The 23,628-nt window shown below is 32.1% G+C and overlaps 1 protein-coding gene across 1 annotated transcript; it reads left to right on the top strand.

Annotated features, from left to right (window-relative positions):
* Window positions 1-1,757: 1,757 nt before the first annotated feature.
* On the top strand, window positions 1,758-23,628 carry LOC106718053 (solute carrier family 46 member 3). The gene is made up of 8 exons (XM_045679244.1): window positions 1,758-2,108; window positions 16,039-16,930; window positions 20,668-20,827; window positions 21,588-21,689; window positions 21,954-22,091; window positions 22,183-22,266; window positions 22,461-22,617; window positions 23,218-23,628. Exons 2-8 carry the CDS (start codon window positions 16,049-16,051, stop codon window positions 23,471-23,473), a joined length of 1,779 nt encoding a protein of 592 aa, XP_045535200.1. The 5' UTR covers window positions 1,758-2,108; window positions 16,039-16,048; the 3' UTR covers window positions 23,474-23,628.

The raw sequence follows: 23,628 nt of genomic DNA, 5'->3' as shown, positions 1-23,628 counted from the left end.
ACAGATGTAGAACATAGTCTGGAAGAACTCAAAGGCTTATAGAGTGTTTTTAGTGCCGCGCGGACAGTGTTGCGGGTAATTAATAGAATTGAGTATCTGTAAGTAAAATTGAAAAAAAAGTTTATATTTCGCGAGTTAACCATGAACAGAAATAAGTAGGCAAACCTATTTAGACATGTTCTTTGCGATGAAAACTATCATTTGTGATGAAATTAGTTTGGCTATCAAAAGAGTGTAGGTGATGCTTTTATCACTAATTATTAAAACTGATTTAAATTAACTTAATTAAATATTGCTGTGAACACTTTTTGCTTGACAAGTTATCATAGGCATATTTGTTAATCAATTATATTTGAAAATAACACACATAAAAAAATACAGTCGAATTGATAACCTCCTTCTTTTTGAAGTCGGCTAAAAAATACATCTCACCTGGTTATCAGATGGATGAAGGAAGATCACCCACGGTCTCCTCTATCTCCTTTTTATCCTCTTTGCTATCAAACAACGACACGATAGAGCAGGTAAAAACGCTGGACGCTTCTAATACATTTACTTATTTTACCATACCATAGATTACTATTTACTATGTATGTAGTAGTGCCAATCTTACTAATATTATAAATGCGAATGTTTGAATGGATGGATGGATGTTTGTTTGAAGGTATGTATCTCCAGAAAGGCTCATCGGATCTCTATGAAATTAGATGGCATAGATGTAGATCATAATCTGGAAGAACACATGGGATACTTATTACGCTTTTTTTTAATTCTGCGCAGACGGAGTGGCGGGCTACAGCTAGTAAGATAAGTTTTGGTGCAGTATTAAATTAGGTTCATACAAAGCAATAAGTCAGAAAAAATCTACTTATTAAAGTAGTTTTTTTCTTCTGACTTATAAATAAAAAATCCTTTTTGATAACAAAAAGGATTTTTTCGATGGTTTGATTTGGTCCGCTCTTAAGATATTCTTTCCATACAATGAATATTTAAACAAACAGGTATTTTAATGAAACAAAAAAATAAAGACAAGGTTTGGCTAAAAGATGTTACTCGTAATATCTGCTATATTTAAATTTTTGTAAATAACCAAACATAAGTTGCGTCATAATTAGAAAAAGTGTTGCAAAACTAGATTGAAATATAAAAAAAAACAATAAATTACTTGCGATCTGCAAAAAATTCCAGAAAAAAATTACCTATAAATAGTGGACAACAAAATCACGAAGTCGTGTTTTTGATAAAATTTTTTGAACACCTTAAAGTATTTTGATGTGCTTTTTTAAAGATACATTTTTCGAAAGATTTCGATTTTGCAAAAATTGTCACTTTATGAGTATTCAACAATAATGACTTATAACGTGCTAGAATGACCAATCTATATGCATTTAGCCCATGTCCATTGCATTTAAAGTCTGTGGTCGACGCCCAAGATAAAGTGGTAACTTTAGTTACCCATGCAAGTCGTTAAAGTTTTCCTTAAAAAAAGAAACAACTACAACTGTCGTTTTGGTAGCTGCACACATCTAATTAAAAATATTCAATTTATATTATGTACTAATAAATTAATTAGTTAATTCGGTTCTTTTGAAGTGTGAGTAAGTTTTTTTAAATAATAATGAGAAATTAATTTGATTACGGAAATCAATTTGTATTATTTTGCTGGTCTAATAAAAGACCTCTCATATCTATTCATTTCCAACTCTTCCATTTGTAACGCGCTTACGTAAAAAAAATGTATTTAAAAACCTTGTCCAGTTTTTCTAAAACAAACACCTTTATGTAAAACAATAAACAAAAGCGAAGAAGGCTAAGGAGGTAATGTAATATTGTCAACACGTAGCAATGTCCGTTTTGGATTAATTCAGCGGAGTCTTGATACGGTTGTCGACTAGTTGACAACAATCGCCCAACTGTAGCCGCTACAGGCGAACGCGAATCACGCGCAACTTTCCGGCAACATCACAATAATAAAAATACAGCTGTATAATATGGATGTTATTTAAAAAAAAAATAAAAAAACTTAAGAAAAATTTAATTTCAAGACTATAATTACTAAAGTGATAAGTGATGATATTAGTTTGTGAATAAATAAAATTAAAATAGAGGTGAGTATTTTGATTTTTTAAGATAAAAATAATCGGCCTTAATAAAAAAATAAATTTTTTTTTTGCAAATTTATAATTTTTTTTGTAATATTACTATTACTACACTTTCTTGCATAAAGTACAAAGTAAGTAATATTAAATAATTCATTATATTTATTTTAATTAAAATAAGAAAATAAACTTAAAATGTTTATGATATAAAAATAACGAACGCTTTTGGTATATCTAATGCATTAAAATTTGGAAGAATAAGGAATTGAATCTGAGACCGATGACTGACAGATCATAGTTCTAAGCACAAATTAGACGAGATAATAAATGCTAAATTCATAGCGTTCTAAAAATAAAACGTATATTTATATTTTTTTACACGTTTCTAAGTGGCCAATATTGTAGTCATAGCACCAAAACCATATCCTAGCTAACCTGTTAAGGTTTAGAAAGTATTTTAAATCGTGCTTACATAAAAACTTGACAAGTCATAAAGTAGTCAGACGACGGAAGTCTCGGTCTACTTTATAAGAGAGCAAACTTTTTGCCAAACTGCGAGTTAATAAAATTATTTGATGCTATGTTTTGTTTACCGTTTTCTGCATAACACATCTTACTTATATTATAAATGCGAAAGTTTAGATGGATGGATGGGTGAATGTTTGTTTGAAGGTATCTCCAGAACGGCTCTACGGATCTCGATGAAATTTGGCATAGATGTAGATCATAGTCTGGAAGAACACATAGGCTACTAATGTTTTTTTTTAATCCCGCGCAGACGGATTCGCGGGCGACAGCTAGTATTTTCTGAGTTTGATGAACCTTGATAGTACATATTTGTTAAATATTGTTTGATTTTGCTTTTGGAATAACGTCTGTGGTAAGAAATTTTAAATGGACAGAACAATAACTTTACAGCTAAGGTAATATTGACACCATAAATTAACAGCTAATAGTTTAATTACGTAAAAATGTAATAATTAAGAAGCTTAATTAGATTTTATAATTACTTCAAGATCCAATACTGGCGTATTAACTATAGTATGAGTAATTCACATCAAGTTATGTACATTTGTTATAAGATCCCTTAAAACATTTGACTTTTTTCGCCGGAATATTAGGAAACGATATTCCTCCCAAGTAGGGCTGAAAAAATTAAGCCAAAACTTTAAGGTTTATAAAACCTTGTGTGCCGAACCCACGTGAGTGGAAAATGGCCAGGGAGATGATGTTGATATTAGGAAACGAGCAAGTTCATCTAATGTAGCTCACATTTGTAACAATATTTACTATGAGCGACTTTAGCTAATGAAGGTACACTACACAAGCGGATACTAACCATCTATCGTCTATATTCCTTTATAACACAACAAGAATTCGGAAGAATAGAATAGAGAAAAGACCATAGTTCCTTTGCAGAACACTATGAATACGTGTATCGTGTATCTAATTTCGTTAATTGGTCTTTAAGTCCTTGAGTTTGAGAAATCAACACTGACGGACTGCTTAGGAACTCATTAAGTCTTTTAGTGTGATTAAACGGTAAATTCTACTTATACTCGAGACCCAACCGACCGGCTCTAAGTTGTCTAGTCAAAGTTATGAAAGTCCAATCCGTGACCTTAAGTCCTAAGTAAACTGACATTTCAGATTTTTTCTTATTATTTGAAATATATAAAAGAAAGTTGTGTTAGTTACACCATTTATAACTCAAAAACGGCTGAATCTATTTGACTGAAAATTGGTGGGCAGGTAGCTTAGAACCAGGAATAGGACATAGGATAATTTTTACCCCGTTTTCTTTTTTTTTTTTTTTTATTCCGCGCGGACGGAGTCGCGGGAAAAAGCTAGTTTGAAATAAACATTGATCTTTAACAGCTATTATTGTCGGTTTTTTTACGGGATAAGATATCAAGGATCAAGGATCCGTAATAGTACGAACGAAGCCAGTTTATATTGTAAAAAAACTATGTTAAGAACAACCTTCAAGTAATAAAAAAATGCATTCGAGTGCATTGTATATGTCTCATTTTATATTCACTTCCTATATAATGTTTGACATTTCACGAAGCGACTCCATTTTAGATAGAGACTATACATATTGAGGTTTATATGTGTACGACAGTACCAGGCGGCAAAGATTAAAATGGGACTGATAATTAAATAGCAGAAGTTCGAACGATCTGGAGGATAAAATCTTGGCTCGGCGACTCCACATGAGTGGAATGAGGACAGGGAGATGTAAAGAGATGCCAGACTGACGGTGCGACAGCGGCGAAGACAATGCCACACAACAAATGTGGTTACGCAATTTAACGTACAACGTCATCCTTCATCATCGCTTAGTATATTTAAGAGATGTTTTTAATTTACAATTTACAAACAACTATTGTAGAATAAATCCTTCGTCTAATAATGAATATTAACTTTAGCGCAAAAAGGTTTCTTGAGTATGTTTGTGGTCGCTGGTTAATTAAGCAAATACGTATTTTCCTGGAATTAACCGAGTGCCATAAAAAGAGATGCGGTTTATGTTTTTTGTACTTACTTTTGTATTTGACGAAAATAGTAACTCGTTTTAACAGGTTTCGTAATTAGTGAGGTAATATAATAAGAATATTAACGTGCAGTTTGTGTTTAATTAATTATATATAATGTATCCAAAGTTAAAATTTTCTTTTCGGTTTGATAGAAGACACTTTGTATAGCAATAAATCGAAGAATGTTAGACAAGCGGTTGATTACCAAACAGGATTCCCTAAGTAGGTTTGACTGGTTCTAATATTCAAGTTGTAAACTTTCACGCCGTTTATGCGAACTCACCAGTATGTGGTGATAACATTTTAATCTTATTTCTGTTGATTTAAGTATAAATCTATGTAACGTAGTCTTTATGTTTTATTTTACACACTTCCAGACATTCCATCAATATAAAGACATATTTACTATTCAAGTATATTGATACTAGGTGTCACCCGCGACTCCGTCTATGCGGAATAAAGAAAAAACTTAAAAAGTAGCCTATGTGTTCATCCAGACTGTGTTATGCATCTGTGCCAAATTTCATTAAGATCCGTTGAGCCGTGACGCGAGATAGCTTCTCACAAATAACCATCCATCCATCTAAACTTTTGCGTTCATAGTAGTATTAGTAAGAAGTAAAATTAGACGTTACATTTTTCATAGCTTTGTTCAATTTTCCATTTAAAAATGCAATTGTAGTATTTTTTATTCAATTCTTTATTCTAAAATATGCGACGAGAATAACGCTTTGTATATAAAATAATGAGTTTATAGTTTTAAAATCAAAATCAATTCCCAACTTAGTATAATCTGTATACATATTCATATATAAGTATATTTTCAATTTAAAGTTATGCTAGAAGAGTTGGTTACGAAAGTCTTGAAACATTCGTAGATAATTCGCATTTTGAACTTTGCATGCATTTAGCGCATGATAGTGTAAGAATGAAGGTTACATAACAGTATTGTGTACCATCTTACTATACGTGACTGGTATTGATGCGAATTCGCCATTCACCGTTGCAGGGTTAACTTTGAAATCAATATTGTACTCGTTATTTATTAACCGCAATAATTAATAAACTACATTATTTTATTTAACTTCAATAGTCATGTATCTCTAGCCTTACTAAATGCTTGATACAGCGCATTTATAATAACAATACGCATCTCGATCTACCGAAGATTGTTAAAAAAGTACTGATTTCAGAAAAAAAAATTTTTGCATAAATGTGTCTTATTCTTTGAACCTTAAGATTTAGAATAAAAATAAAAATATTTTAAAAATCTATTTAACTGACCCTACCTGACTGTCCGGTTTTCAAGTTTCTCTGTCCGGTCTTAAGTTTTTTGTTCGTAAGGTGCATTATCGGTCTTAACCGACTGGATTTAGCTTGTGTACTACCGAAGGGACTCGTACAGGGTAATCCTGTTTGGTAACTCATTCGGACGATAATAAATGACCGCCAATAAGTCAGGTACCTAAAAACAACACCTACGTTTTACTTAAATGTACAAAGTAAATAAATTGAAAACGCAATTTTTTAAACCAAAAATTACAATTTGAGGATAATATGACGTTAGATCGTACAATAATTGCAGTTAACATCATTTTCTGTTATTATTTAATTACACAGTTTATGCTTGCGACAACGCAATCGCAAACTACTCGAATAAATGACCGTTGACAGCTAAATTGTTACGCCATTTGTGATTACTATGTTAATATTATGTTTATGATTTTTTGGAGTAATTTAGCGTTTTCCTAGTTTTGATATATTCAGAATGTAGTAACTACTAAAAGCTTTTCTGTTTATGTTACTTTTTTTTTCATAAGAATTCACCACCTGAATTTTCCGAAATAGCGAAGAAACCGCTGCCCGTAGACATCCGCAAATGCAGATGCTTTGCCTATCTTTAATCTACGAAGGAGGGCACGCAAAGAAAGACGATATATCTCATTCCTATGCGATCCTCATGAAAAAAGGATGGGAAGGTAAAGGGGACTAAAATAAGGCCTCCAGCACACACACTTCACTTCACGCCTGTGTGGTCGTGATATTGCATAGGGCGAGCCGACCAATTTTTCGTGCAACTGATGTTGTTGCTGACGTCTACCATTGTAAAAAACTAAAGTAAACTAAAAAACTATTTTATAGAATACGCAGATATTTTAGTCCATTCTTTGCTTCGTCCTGTGTATACATGCAAACTTCTAAGTTATTTTTAAGTAAGTGTAGGTAACAAACTTGTTAGTTATTTTTTCCTCGTATTTCATTCTATCCAGTATTTTAACACGACAAAAAATTTCTAAACCACCGAACAATACACCCAAGCATACATAATACATATAAAGATATTTTAAAATTAATTAGTTAAATGTCAATTTTAATAAAGATGACTGGTTATAATTCTAAAAAAAAAATAAAAAAAAAAATAACAAAGTCGAACTTTTTGCTTAAATCATCGTGAATGAAATCGTAATTCTTTAACTATTTTAATAAATTATTCATAAAGTTATGCTAAAACTGCAGTTGTCTTCAGGCAACTGGAAAAATATTCTCGAAGACATCGCAAACACAGATGTTATCTTTTTTTTAAATAGCTACGACCTTGTGTAACCAGCGATTCCATTGTTGCCTAACTTACAGTGCCTACATCACAGTGTAATCACTACGACATTAATTGTGTTCTGCAAATTGTAAGCTTGTTTATGTATGCGTGGATCGAACAATGTGGTTATGTTACATCATAGTGACGTTCTAATTGATCACTAACTGTAAGTTTCTGAGACCAAAATCCTCGAAAAAACATATTTTCCAATAATTTTGGTTATAGTTTTAGAAATACTGGACTGAAAAAAAAAACCGTGCGAAAACGTTTGTAATTTTTGTAGTTTTTCAATTATCACGCCGTGGACACTTGGAGCCTTTTGAAGCTTTAAAATAAATGCTTACTCAATCGTTTTTTTAACTACAAGGGTCACTATAATGATCATCTTCATCAGCTACACTATAGTCCCCACCGAGGGTCTCGGAGCCTACCCTAAGTTAGGAGTGATTAGGCCATAGTCAACCACGCTGGCCCAGTACGGGTTGAATTCACGAACAGATATGTGAATGTTGTAGTACGACGTTTTCCTTCACCGTAAGAACGTCGGATACATGTACATTATGTAAATCAATAATCGAAAAACTCATTGATACATGGTGGGATTCGAACCTAGAATTCGCATATTACAAGCTCTAAAATACTAAAATACCATTTGGAAATATCGCCACCATGTGCCCGAGTTCTTTGTATGCTTTCCGACATATACCGACTGAGAGGTTACTGATTAATTTTTAACCGACTAAATACCTAATTGACAGGTTTTTCGAATGTTGCCTTGATTCTATTCAGTAGTTGACAATTGCATTATGTTTTTCTATGTGACGGTAAGCATGTTATTAATGATTTATTGTTATTTATTTACCATGAGGTGAATGACTTGTTTGTCTTGTCTCACCGTAAAAATACTATTATTTCTAAATATAGATTATCATATTTATGATAATTGAAGAGAATAACATCATTGACGTATAAACAATAAAATGTCAATGATAAAGAATTTGTTTCTATAAGACAAATAAAAGAACTGTTTAAAAATGGAAGTCATAATTTGATCAAATATTAGGTCCTTACATATGAAATTGGGGTTTTGTATGGGAGGAACAAAAAGTCGAATATTTTTTATTATCATATATTTCATTAATCAAAGTATGAACCATTATTTTCTATGCACTTTTGCCATCTCATAGGTAGTTCATTGATCCCTTTACTAAAAAAACCAGTCGGACGGGAATCAATAAAATCTTTGAAGGCGATTTGGACTGCCCCATCGGAGTTGAATTTTTTCCCTTGCAAGAAGTTATCCAAATTTCGAAAAAAAATGGTAATCTGTTGGAGCAAGGTCCGGGGAGTACGGAGGATGTCTTAGACTTTCCAATTGAAGCTCTTCTAATTTAATAGCCGTCTGTTGCGCAGTGTGTGGTCTAGCGTTGTCGTGAAGCAGCAGAGGCGTGGAGCGATTGACCAGCCTAGGTTGTTTAGCCGCTAGCTTTTCCATCATGGTTTGCAATTGCTGACAATAGACATCAGCCGTAATAGTCTGGCCAGATTTGAGAAAACTGTAATGAACAATACCGGCACTAGTCCACCAAACGCTTACAAGTAACTTTTTTGGGGTTAATTTTCGCTTGGGGCAGGATTTGGCTGGCTGGCCAGGATCCAACCATTGCGCTGAGCACTTCCGATTATCGTAAAGAACCCATTTTTCATCACAGGTAATGATTCGGTTTAAAATACCTTCATTATTGTGCCGGTTTAGTAATGTAACGCAACAGTCGACGCGCGTTTGCCGGTTTGCTTCAGTCAATTCGTGAGGTACCCACTTTTCAAGCTTTTTAATCTTCCCAATTTGCTTCAAGTGAATTAAAACAGTTTTATCACTAACATTACAGCCTGCAGCTAACTCGGACGTGGTTTGCGATGGATCCGCTTCCACAATAGCCTTCAACTCTTCATTACCAACTTGAGTCTCAGGCCGTCCACGGGGCTTGTTCTGCAGATCGAAATTTCCAGAACGAAAACGTTGTAACCAAAAACGAACTGTGTTTTCTTTTGCAACACGACCGCCATACACATCATTCACCCTTCGAGTCGTTTCCGCAGCACTAGTGCCACGGCGGAACTCGTACTCGTAAATAATGCGATATTTTAAGTTTTCCATTTTGTAAAATGAGTGACGCAAACAGAAAAAAACAGAAGAAAAAAAACAAATGAATGACGGTCATCGAACCACAAATACATGAGTCTATAGCTGTACAAATTTGAATTTGGAATTCCTTACCAAAGAGGAGAAATTCGTGATTAAAGTGGCCAGTACGAAAAACGCCAATTTCATATGTAAGGACCTAATATTTGTTCTATTTGTAAATGCTTATCTTACTGATATAAATGCAAAAGTTTGTATGTATGGATGTTTTTAGAACGTATCTCCAGAACGGTTCAACGAATCTCGATGAAATTTAGCACAGAGGTATATAGTCTGGAAGAACTCATAACCACTTACTAAGTGTTTTTTTTAATCCCGCGCGTATGGAGTCGCTGGAAAAAACTACTCGTTAATAAATATACAACGATATCTAGTTTTTATTTTAAATTTTTAAACGAATCGAGACCTTAGGCATTCTTCATTTTATAATTTTTGTTGTTTATAAAGTGTACTTCTTAGTCTACTTATCGTCAGTTTCCATACAATTGTACTTAAAAAATATTTAAAACAGATTCAACAGATGAAACCCTCGGTTATGTTCAGTCTTCATAAAAACTCATAAATATTCCTTCTTTGCCAACTTTGATGTAAACAATAAATACATCTAATATATAAAGATGTACAATATAAAGATTTTGCACATTTCAATGCTTTGTTAATTTTTTTGCAAAAGCTCTGGTAACTTGGGTGAATCCAAATTGTATGAACGGCATATAAAAACATGATTCAATTTTGAAACCACAAAAAACAAATGAATTAGCAGCTTCGTCAACCGTATATGAGTTTGCAAGATTTCTTCAAGCCAATTTTAACCTTAACACATCGGAATACAAAATATTTTAACGTGCATAAGATTTTAGATTAAGCAAATTACCAACGTTACAAGTACCGATATGTACGCTAGAATGGAATAAAAAATCGACATTGAAATTTAAGTCTGATATTAAATCTAGTTGATATTAATTGACATAGTATTTAATTGCATTTGGGAGCGACTAAATGCACTCGATGCTTGGCCTTAAAATCTAACGATACAAATGCCTTCACCAGACAAAAAAGTTGTATCTTGTATTGCCGATAATGTTCTGAACAAAAGCCGATTTGAAACCACGAAAACTTTTGTTAAATAATACTTTGAAAATGAGTCAGTAAATTACGATTAACTTTATCTTTATTAACGATAACTTTATCTCGTTTTATAAATAACAATATTTTTCAAACTAAAGGTGTTTTTTTTACCAATTTACTTGATCGTCATCGTTGTTACCATAAAATAATTTAAGTTGGAAACATCATGTATAGGCGATTGTAATTTCTATTAAAATCCCTTAAATCCTAAAGATTATTTTCTAAGGAAGAAAATACACTAAAATCTCAATAATAATATAATTAATAAAATTATTGTGAATTTACTTACTTAATGCGAATACAATGCCCTTATAATTTTACATTTGATTTCGTCCAATAATTGTATAAATTTTTAGCTAAATCACATTGCAAATATTAGTCATTTGGCACACATTCATAAATTGTAATGTACATAATACGTTTCGCTTATACTTTTTGTGACGTAAAATTAAAAAAAACATACGGTTTCTTTGCAAGTGCGAATAAACACAACGTTTATGTTAATGAATATTGTAAGCTGGGAAAAAACGGCGGTAATTTCGGTCAGGTAATTTTGGTAATGGAAAAATAAATACTTATACAATTTGGTAAGATGTTAACAATCTGTAAAAAGCTAGCAATATATAGTGACGAGTTATTTACTTATGTAATTTTGAAAATGTCAGATGATTAAAAAAAATAGTCAAGGATTTTTGTTGCAGAGTTGTACACATTTTTTTCCTCTTCAAAATTATACTATAGTGATAGAAGTGGATAATTTATATGTATTACTAGCTGTCGCCCGCGACTCCGTCCGCGCGCAGTTAAAAAAAAAAACAAAATGAAAAATAGATGTTGGCCGATTCTCAGACCTACTGAATATGCTCACAAAATTTCATGAGAATCGGTCAAGCCGTTTTGGAGGAATATGGCAACGAAAACTGTGACACGAGAATTTTATATATTAGATAACAAAAAAACGGTAGTAAATGAACAAGAAACTCTGTAAATGTATTCTTTTGTTTTCTGTAACGGACATCATCATTGTCATTTTATCTACATTTATAACAAATCGATATGAAGTAGCAAAAACGATGCACGAATACGTGCAAGTATGGACATTACACTAAGTGATATGTCACGGTGAACTGTAGGAAGTTTTGTTTAAACAATGTCACAATTGTTATCAAAACAATTATTCTTTGTTTAGTAAGATGAGCTCTGAGCTGAGTACCAGTTTAAGGCTAAACAAACATCAGTTTGCCTCATCTATATTTTTTTTAACACAATAACCTACTTAGTACTAGTATAGGAAATTTTCAAACGACTCTGATAGTAACAGAAAATAAAACAGTAGAAAGTTATAAGAATGAATCTTAAGCTAATTTGCAACGTTTTACGATCCCGTTATCAAATTAAGCAACAGCCCCTTTCAGTTTCTTTTTTCCATTTTCCTTTTTTCCCTGCTTTCGCTACATAATGGATCTGTTTTCCCTTGTGTTTAGGGTTTCTACTGCTGAAACACACGCACAAAAACATATGGCCATCTCTCTCATTCTACTTGAAATATCGAGAAAGACAATTGTTTTTGTGCATGTCTTTCGTTAGCGTGAAATTATTATTACGCATTAAATGCGATAACAATTTTTTTCCAAGCGTCTTTAACTACTTTCTTTGCGATAGATATATGTTAATCGTTTCTATTTAGTAGACTTCTAACTCACGTAAACTTTAGACACGAACGGACCACTAGCAGTATAAGCACTAATCGTAGGTTTCTGAAAACAAAATCCCTGTGCAAAACATATTGTTATCACTGTTTTGTCTAAGATAATGGGAAGGATTACGATATTTTTATACATGGATTATGGTCTTAGAAACCAACGATAGCTTTTACTCTAAACCCGAGTTCTATTTTTTATCTGTGTAATATTTAGTAATTTTAGTCAAAATTTATAGTTTCCGTTCAGTATTCACAGAACCTTAATTAACGTCCAGTAATAGTTTGACATTATGCGGCTGTGCAATTTTACCGCAATCAAATATCCACGACGAGGCCAACATTTATCTTGTCCGCTTCAGACAAACGAGAGAACGGATTCAACCATTTTTGCGTTCACCTCACTGAATTCTAACGATTGCGAAACTTTAATATTAATTAAAACATAAAGAAGCTTTCAAATTTAAAAATGTTTATCGTTACTTCTAAATAAAATTCTTAGGTAAAAATTTTCGTTTTTCGGTATTTGGAAAAATCTATAGTCACATAAAATCTTTTTGGATTATGAACGCTAAAGTTCAAGTTTAGTTATTAAATAAGTTGAATTTTTATTAACTGCAAGACACGATCATTGTAAAATTTTGTGAAAAAAAACATAACTGACAATTACTTAGAATCATTTGAGAGAAAGAAGATTATCAAAACAAAACATGAAATTAACATCTTTTGACATTAAATTTATGGTTTTTGATCACTTTTTGTAATAACACTCTTGATCTCTGTTTTTGCTAGGTCGTGTGACAATCTTACTTACCTTAGTAATATAATAAATGCGAAAGTTTACATGTATGCATAGATGGATGATTGTTTGAAGGTATCATCAAAACAGCTAAATGGATCTCGATGAAATTTGGCACAGATGTAGAACATAATGATATAGGCTACTTGTTTAGTTTCTTTTTAATTCCGCGCGTTAGGACTCGTGGGCGTAGTTAATATAAAATATGTTGATACACCAATTTAAAATATCAACTAAGTAAGTCGCTGTATTTGCAAATTTTATTACAGTTTCAAGGTTGAGTTTAAATATTTTTTGTTGAAATTTCGTACCGTCAACTTCCTTCTCAGCTTTTATATTCATTTGTTTGGGTTAAAAGTCTGTTATCGAAATCTTTTTTTGTACCATTAATCTTTCTTAAAAAACAAACATACATTATGTTAAAAATATAAATTTGTGATAAAATTATAGGACATAAATATGTGTATATCGTCGAGCCTGGATAAACAACAGTCCAAGGAACCGCGATATTTTTCTCGCGTACAGTGGTTTCTTTGTAACCCAAGTTTCTCGCCTTCGGTGTCCGTCAGGACCGGACAATGACTGGCTTACAGAGGTTTCTCACTTATCCAGGTTCGACTGTATATGAACACCTTGTTGGCGATAATTGTGTTGACAAATGAACCATACAACTATTAATCAATATTTTTATACAAGGTTTCTCTTAATTTTTTGGTAGAGCAAATTCAATGAATTTCTGCTAATCGTTGGGGTAGAAAAAAAATGGATTTTAAATTATTTTACCTTTTTATACTTATAATAATATGTTATAAATACTATCGATCGCAAGTAATACGTATTAGAAAATCGACAGTAACCTGTGGAGCTACATGTTTCTAGTTAACATACAAATACTAAACGTTACGAGTAAACAGTTCATTCCAGAGAATTTCAATGCGCTTATGCTAGCGTCAGACCATTCTGAAAGTAAATGTGATAAGGAGTTACGGCTATTTATAACCTAATAGCTTCCCCTATATTTCTTCTAATTAGTACATTGGTAATAAATGACATAGAAAAAGTATTACATTACAACAAACTGTTAATTTATGATCAATATTTTCTAAACATAATAGCCAAAGCATTTTTTGTTTGCCATTTATATAGAAGGATCCGTGATTGAACGTTCGTTGATCGTTTTTTAGCCATTTTTTTTATCTAAGCTTGTGAATAATTCAAACATTGTAGATTTTTTTAGGTCTTGTAAACAACAGTGAATTTAAATTATCTTTATTAATAGCTTTCCAATTATGTATGTAGCTGTTTGTTAAAAAAACTGAATGTTAATTTCTCTGTTGAATTTATGAAAACGTCCACACCTCAAATATTCAACTATATTAAAAATTTGTTGTAAACGTTTTTATTATTAGTTACACTTTGTTTTTTGTATAAGTGAGTTATAATTACACTATTCAAATATAATAATAATTCGAATGTAGACTCTAATTAAAGACATATCCATTGTTGTTTATTGATTAAAAAAAATCATTCGCTTAACTCACAGGCAACTTTTTCTATTTAGTTTTGTTTGTACATTGCCAGTCACCTACCTAAACGTAAGATAAAATGACGTATAACTGGCAATACCAGCCAGCAAATATAATCAATTATCTAAAATTAATTGTGATAAAACAAATATCATATTTAACAATTTACAACTATTCTTTGCATATATCTGCTAGTTGTGACTAGGAAATATTGCTGAATTAAAAGATAAAACATGTCCCTAACTCAACCTTGATCATGAACGCGGCGATCAGACGATTCACAAGGCCTACGTAATGACGTCGATCGTTTTTTGTTAACCTTTGCATTATTAAGATTGTCATCAAAAAATTATAACTCATCATCTCATTAAGTCCCATCCGAATATCCGTAATCTTACTAATATTGTAAATGCTGAAGTTTATATGGATGTTTGTTTGAAGGTATTTTCGGAACGGCACAACTGATCTTGATGATTTGGCACAGATAATCTAGATGAACACGTAGGCTACTTATTACGTTTTTTTCTTAATTTCGTGCAGACGGTGTCGCGGGCTTCAGCTAGTATAAGATATATGTACTAATAAAGAGCATAATCATTTAGATACCCATGTCCAGATATGAATAGCGCTTACCTCTACTATATTTGGGAATGCTTTTGCGAAATTGTTTCCTCGTCCTTTGTCCCGTTGTTTATATTTAAAGAACATATCAACATGTGCGTAGTTCCGAAAGAAGACCACAATTAATAAATTAAGACATATAGGTAGTATCTTTAAGCAGGTAGTTCTAAATTCGATTGAATTACTGCTAGAATCACTACCTTGACTAGCTTGGTGCATTCTATTTTTTTAAATGTTGACTTTTGGTTCGATGATAAATTTAACTGTTGGTCCGCGTTAAATAAACAATCTTAATTTGCAACAGAATAGATGAATTCCAGGAAATCAATTTCCATTGTGAGATGTCCGTGTCTTATCTTGCTTTAGAAGTTCGACGCTGACACGAGATAAAAAACCAAGACCATTTACACGTTGTTTAACAATTCTTTATTCCACGACTGGCTGGAAATCGTACAATAGGACATGACAAAACTACCGTAGCCACGTAAAGTGGATACCGTCCGTTTGCCGACCGTCACAAGACACGCAGTAATCATTTAATGACCATTACGTCCGGTATTAGCGACATTAATGCATTTACTAATCAGAAGTAATAAGAACTTGACTAAAGAACAAAACTCTTGAATTCTACATAGTTTCCTAGAAATCGAATTTAGGGAAACATAAATAACGTAAGTGCTTATGTCTCTTGCTTACTTTACAATGATCCTGCGACTGCGATAATATACTAAGAAATGCACATCACAAACAAAGGTCTTTTAAAAATGGACAAAAAATTAGGGACATGATAAATAAACCGCTCAATTGTATTATTTTTCATGTTTCAGATACCCAGTAATGGCGATCGATGAAAAAAAGGTAGAGCAAGCAAACGTTAAAACTGTCGACAAGATGACTATTAACAACACTAACGATTACATAAGAAATAGCATAAGAAAAAGTAAAAAGGAAAAATCTGATTTAGATACGAAAAAAGAAATAAAAGTTGGAGATAATTGGGATGATTTAAATTTCTTTCAAAAAGCGAGGCATATGTTTTCATTGATTACTGTGGAGCCAATTTTAGCATGCTATGTAATGCCATCAGTACTGTCAGCATTAGCTACACAGAATTTATATTTAGAAAAGGCTTGTCGTGTAAATTTAGCTTTCGAACAACATATTTGTGATGCGCTAACCAAGAGAGAGACAGCGAATTACACGATGGAAGAAGAAGCGGTACAAACTCTTGTAGCGTCAGTTGCAGGATGGAAAACTGTACTACAGTCATTTTTACCTTGTGGTATTTTAATATTTCTCGGAGCTTATAGTGACAGAGTTGGCCAACGAAAGTTTTGTATGCTTATACCAATTGTTGGGGAATTCTTAACAAGCATAGGTCTTATTGTTAATACGTTTTTCTTCTATCAATTGCCTGTGGAAGTAGCGGCTGTGACTGAGGCTATTTTTCCGGCATTGACTGGTGGTTGGTTTACAATGTTCATGGGAATCTTCAGTTACATAGCTGATGTTACTACAGAGGAACAAAGGACTTTGAGAATTGGAATCGTAAATCTATTTTATTCATTGGGCGTGCCTGTGGGAGCAGCGCTCAGTGGAATTTTAGTTCGGAAGATTGGATTATACGGCGTGTTTTCGATTAGCGCAACGCTCTATGTTTTAAGTTTCATTTACGGTTTCTTTAGAATTAAAGAGGTCAAGAGGAATGACTTAAATGTTGTAAGTATATCTTGTTTTTTTTCTTTTGTATTAATCAGAAAAAAAATTGCATATACTAACATGCTATTGGCTTATTTGGCGGATAAGTGTATATATACTACATACTGATTGTGTAATTTCATGCTACGAGTATTTACGATATCACAAACTGTCATGTGAAAATTAAAATTTTCTTTGCACTGGATTTAATTTATTTGGCCGTATACAATGCTCATTTTTTTATTTAGCCTTAATAATTATTTTTACAATATAATTTGATGATAGCTTTATTGTGAATTAATCATTTTTATTCTAAATTTAAATTCAATATTTGGTTATATAAAAACATTCAGTTAATTAAAAATACTGTCATCTTACTAATATTATAAATGCGAAAGTTTAGATGGATGGATCTTTGAAGGTATCTCCGAAACGACTGAACGGATTTTGATGAAATTTGGCATAGATGTAAAACATAGTCTGGCAGAATACTTAGGCTACTTTTTAAGTTTTTCCTAATTTAGCGCGGACGCAGTCACGGGCAACAGTTAGTTAGATTAATAAAATTGTAATAGATGATGTTACGATCATTTGTTAGGGGAGTGAATTGTGTATTGTGCTGCGGTTAGGCAAACAGTGATGAGACTGCTGTAAATATTGCCTGCGTTGGCTATACAATTGTAAGTGTCTATTGTTTTTATGGCGCACACTGGTGTTTATACTTCAACACCTTCATTATATTTGTAACACCCTGTATTGTTAAGAGGATTTATGTGGTAATTTATTATTCACTTTCATAAATAATAAGAACAGGGAGATGACGTATATATAATTTCAAAGAAAGTGATATACAATCATTTATTACAACTAACACGGGTCTGCTTTTTTTCTAGTGTTACTATTTGTTACATACTTAGTTCAGATTGGTTTATAAAATGTAAAAAAAAATACATATATATCATAAAAATAATCATTAGAAATGATGTTTTTGAGGTTACATTTTTCTTATATACCAGAAACTTCAATCACATTACTTACCGTGGATTTCTGACAACAAAATCTCTATATATAATATATCGTCATCCTTGTCATTATCTTTGATAAAACAGAGATAACAATATATTTCAAATGGAGATTTTGGTGTCAAAAATCCACGGATATTGTAATGCTAATCTCGCAGAAACATAATACTCGTATTTTAAATGTCACTTCTTAAGGTGAAGTGCAAAAGTCAAGTTGACCTACAGATTAATTATTTTCGAGGTTATGTAGATTAGCCTGAAGAGTTTTATTTGCGAATTGCATCACTGATATGTATTTAAAACTAGCTTTTACCCGCGACTCCGTCCGCGCGGAATAAAAAAATAGAAAACGGGGTAAAAATTATCCTATGTCCGTTTCCTGGTTCTAAGCTACCTGCCCGTCAATTTTCAGTTAAATCGATTCAGCCGATCTTGAGTTATAAATAGTGTACCTATCGACATTCTTTATAATAATATATTATATTATTATAAAAAAAAATAATATATTATATACTTAATATATATAGATAGATATAGATTAATTAATAGTTACCTATCTTTTATTGAATGAGAATAACTTATTAATTTAATAAAGTATATGTCATAGAATCTGACTAGTTGACGTGAATCATTTTCCAATCAGTTCTGTTCAGTTCTGTATTCCGTTTACGGGAATATAATTTCAACACAGACAGCTGTTTCGACCACATTTGGGAAACAAAACGGCATAGCTTTTTACTTAATAGAAAAGATAGTAGAAATGAAATACACTAATAATTATTATTCTGTTAACTAATGAGAAAAAAAATCAGTTTTAACATTGTTAAATACAGTCTACTAGTTCAAAGACTTGTCGCAAAATCATATCAAAATAATAGAAGTAGCGGAATTACCTAGTAGTAGTCCGGAAGTCAATAACGGCAGAGTACAGACCACAAAAACAATTCGACCGAACAAGGCAGTTTCCCACGGTGCGTTATGACAAGGGCGTTTGGCATACGATCAGGGACGGTTACGCAGCGCATCATGGCTTGTCAATCATGCATGTCCGTTTTTGTTGATATTTATTTTTAACTAACAAAGTAAAGTTATGAAAGAAATTTATTAATTCGTCGTAAAACTCAAATTTAGGTGATTTTTCAAATTCGTACTTTTACGATCCTGTCTACTTTTTAACTCTGCTTCACCTAGCTAACAAACACTAAAAATAAATTGTCACGGATAGATAAATAAACAAACTTAACGCCCGGAAAAGCACGGTTCGGCTTTTTATACGGATTATATTTAAAAATAGATTTTTTATTTAACAATTATGCATGAAAAAGGCCAAGATTTTTTTTTCACGCTGTACACTCGATGCGACCTTGAATATTATTTGATCTATAATAATTATGTAATAATTTCAAGTTCAATGTCTAAGTCTAGTCAGCGGAGTGTAACGATACAAAAAGATCCGTCAACTTGACCCAGATCCAAGTCACACTCGGCTGATGGAGTGGTCCCTGCTTCTAGTTTATTCTAAGCTAGCTTTTGCCCTCCGTCCGCGCGGAATTAAAAAAAACTCAGTATGTAACCTATGTGTTCATTTAGACTATGTTCTACATCTGTGCCAAATTGCAACGAAATCCGTTAAGCCGTTTTGGAGACAACTATAGTAACAAAAATCAATACAAACTTTCGCATTTACAGTATCATAGATCATATTTTCGAGTTACATTATTTACATACATCTTATTGACGCACAAAAGAATAATATTATTACTCGTAGATCGCATAAATAAATAAAAAAATAATTTGGAACTAAGCATAAAACACAATACGATGCTAAAAAAAATAGTACAACCTAAAGTCGTAAATAAGTAGGGGATTCTCTAGCACTCTATTATACTCAAAGATTACTTGATCTTTCCACGATCTTTTCTTTGAGGAAAAGTCATTTTATTCCTTCTGGCTAATGTATCTTAAAACGTGTTTTTCACTTCCTTACCTGCTAATAAAAAATAAAATGAAATTAAGGAATAAAATATTTTTAGCTTGCGCTTTATTATCTTTTATGAGACACTAACTTGTTTGTGTCTTGTTTTGTTTATAAAACACCTTCACTTTACGAAATAAAAGTATGTTAAAGCAATTACAGGGCTTCAGATACATGTTAAGATAAAAAATAATGGAACAGTATAAAAAGAATAAACATTTATTGAATAAAATAAAGGTCCTTCATAGCAGTTGCTTAAATATGTCAACGAGTTATGAAATATTATTGTTAATGTCAACAACAGCACTTTACTTCAACAGTAATGTTATATAACATTGTTTAAATCAGATAAAAGCCCTTTAGAGAACATTATTTATCACGTCATGACTAACTCTATCGAAACTTAACCTATTAATTAAAGATAATTTATCACATTAAATTAGTAGATATATTTGTTTTGAATACGATCATTTTTACCGCCTTTTAAGGCTTTCATGTAATAGTTATGAAGCATACTTAATCTATCATAATTAAAATTAGTTAAAAATGAATACACTTTTACTATTACACTCACACAAACCTTGACTTGGGTAAGATTTAATATCTATGAATGATGGAATCATCCTCCAAAACTGAGATACATACAGGTTGTAATAAATTTGTTGAAATCAACTGTACTTATCTGGAATTTTCAAGAACACGCTTCAATTGTTATGTTATAATACAATGAATCAATATTATTATTATTATATAATTTTCAGAAGCCGACAAATAACTGCTGCGAATGGCTGAGGGATTTTTTCGACATACGTTATGTGAAGGATACAATAATGGTGGCATTCAAGCGAGGCCCCAACAATCGCAGACTGAGAGTTATTATGTTGGTAATCGTGTTGTGTGTTGTCATTGGACCTATTTATGGTGAGCACTAATGATTTTTGTACTATGAGTACTGAATAGCAACCAACGAAATCATATATTGTTAGAAAATGATGAGGTACAGTGCTATTCATATTTTATGGATGCTTTAAATTTGCACCAGAGCCACAACACAATTTTAGGTATGTAGTATTGGGATATGGGGTGGACACATCTGGGTGCAATTTTATTTGCCCACAGTGGGCCCATGCGAAAACATGCCCTCCCAACTAACCATAAAGTTTGAATCTTATAAAAACTGTAGCAAATTGATAACGTAGCAAACCACTTTCGAAAAATATTTTGTTAGTCGTGACAAAAATCTAAAATTTAACGATGCAATATTTGCTAAGATCGATTATCGTTATTAAATTTAGCTTAACTTACTTTTAATTTAATTTTCTAATTCTTTTTCGATCCTGCAATCAAAAGATGTTATATAGTTTTGTGGGACTTTGTTCTAATCCTAAAGCTAACGACGTGTATTAATAAATAAATACGACAATTTGATAATTGAACAATAAAATGATACGAATATCAAATTAACATTTACGACGACTACTAAGATTATGTAGTAAAGCCATTGTACATGTACATTGATAGAATTATTATGTGTACTTGGGCAACTGGTATTATTATAACTTTTGTAATCCTTTTTTTGCTTTAGAAGTACTTCTTTCTTTGACGTAACATTCTTACACAGATAATAAATACATCATAAGATATATATTGGGTTTTAATTTTTTTTTCGTTGCACTTTTAGGTGAGATGTCGGTTATGTACCTCTTCACTAGGTACCGTTTTAATTGGAACGAAGTGGATTTCAGTATGTTTTCAACCTACGCCATGTGTACTTCACTAGTTGGTAATATATAACTTTTTTCTTTCATTATAATGTATAATACCAATAGCATCACTGATTTCATTATTATCACCTCTTTAATATTTTTAAGAGCAATGTAATCGTTTCCACTGAAGTGGTCACGTTTGCCATAGAAATAATAAACGCCCGAGTCTAAAGGCTATATGTTTAATAAAAAAGAGGTCTGAAATTTCTTGTAATTTTCGCATCTTCATAAGTTTAAAATAAATTGAATCATAAGAGTACATAATGAATATATTTTTTCAGGGACCCTGTTCTCCGTTGGAGTTTTCAGTCACATACTAAAGTTTGACGACGCCATTATTGGTGTAATTTCATGCACGAGTAAAATTTTATCAGGTTTTATGTACGCTTTTGCGACGAAGACCTGGCACATATATATAGGTAAGTTACTCGTACATGAGTAAGTGCTTAAGAATTATTCTCGATTTTACGTTCTCTATTTATTAATATTTTTTCATTTTTTTTCTAACAGCTCCACTGATCGAAATATTTAACGGAACATCATTCATTGCAATGAGATCTATGGTGTCAAAATTAGTGGATAAAGATGAATTGGGTAAGGAAAACATAATATCAATACTAACTAGTGGTTGTGCACTCTTTGCATTGGAATTTGACCCTAATTTAAATTTAACAGGAATAAATATTAGGTGGGTCACGTGAATTTAAAAAAATCTGAGCTTTAGATCTGATTGACAGACGAATTATTAAGTGGAAACAGAAATATTAATATTAATGTGCATTTTACAGGTAAAGTGAATTCGTTTTTCGGTTTGGCAGAAGCAATGATGCCGCTAGTATATGCTCCAATGTATACAACTGTATACACTGCTACTATAAAGACATTCCCAGGAGCATTCTTCTTACTTGGAGGAGGACTTACTGTGCCAGCTGTTGTGATATTTTTGTATGTATCTATATTTTTTTAACTAGTATAACGCAATTTTTTTTTCTTTACTTTTTAAGTCTTTAACGTGATTGCAAAATGTTGACTTAAACGTTCAAAATTTTACCGGTTTCTGTTAATAATTTGCTGGTTTATTTCTACTCGTCGACTTTCGACTCGTGAATCGTTATCTTTATTATCTGGCATTACACACCTGCCAGGTTTTTTGAACTCCAGAGGGTTCCTGGGGCACCTTGGAAATCAGTGACTGACAAACTTTAGACTAGGGCAGTGATTCGGATTCAAACCTAACCTAACATTTGAATTTGCCTTCTAAAATATTAATAGCCAAAAAAAAAATGGTGTCGCCCGCGACTTGGTCCGCGCGGAGTTAAAAAAACATAATAAGTAGCCTATGCGTTCCTTCAGACTTTGATCTATATCTATGCCAAATTTCACTGAAATCCGTTGAGCCGTTCTGGAGATACCTTCAAACAAACATCCATCCAAAGATTCGCATTTATTGCATTAGTAAGATGTGTTGAAAATATTTTATTAGGTTTGAATAAAATAAAACTTTGAAAAAAAATCACTCATAAAAAACTTTTTAATCCTTTTCAGGTGGTTGTATTTGGCGAATAAGAAATATGAAGCAAAAACAAATGCGAACGATAAAGAGAGCGAAATGAAATCTGATCCAAAAGCAGAGAAAAATGGCGTAGAAAATAAAGCGTTCGATACTGATGAGGAGTTCAAAACAAAAAATAAAGCAAAAACAGAAACAATTGACATTTCTAATAATGACAACGTCACTCAATCACAAATAGAGATAGGCTTAACCCAAAGTATGTTGTGTAACCGTACCAATAACCTTTGAACAGTAACATCACTAACCGTGGGTTTCTGAGCTCAAAATCTCTGTGTAAAACATATCGTCATCCCTGTCATGATCTGAATCCACGGTAATAGATAATAGAATTAAGAAAAATATAACATGATAATTTCCATTTATACCTTTTTAATAAAAATAAC

Source organism: Papilio machaon, chromosome 9 (assembly GCF_912999745.1).
Source record: "Papilio machaon chromosome 9, ilPapMach1.1, whole genome shotgun sequence".
NCBI classification, from domain to species: Eukaryota; Metazoa; Arthropoda; class Insecta; order Lepidoptera; family Papilionidae; genus Papilio; species Papilio machaon.
The sequence above is the reverse complement of the archived record's forward strand: the minus strand, read 5'-3'. Positions and strand labels throughout refer to the sequence as shown.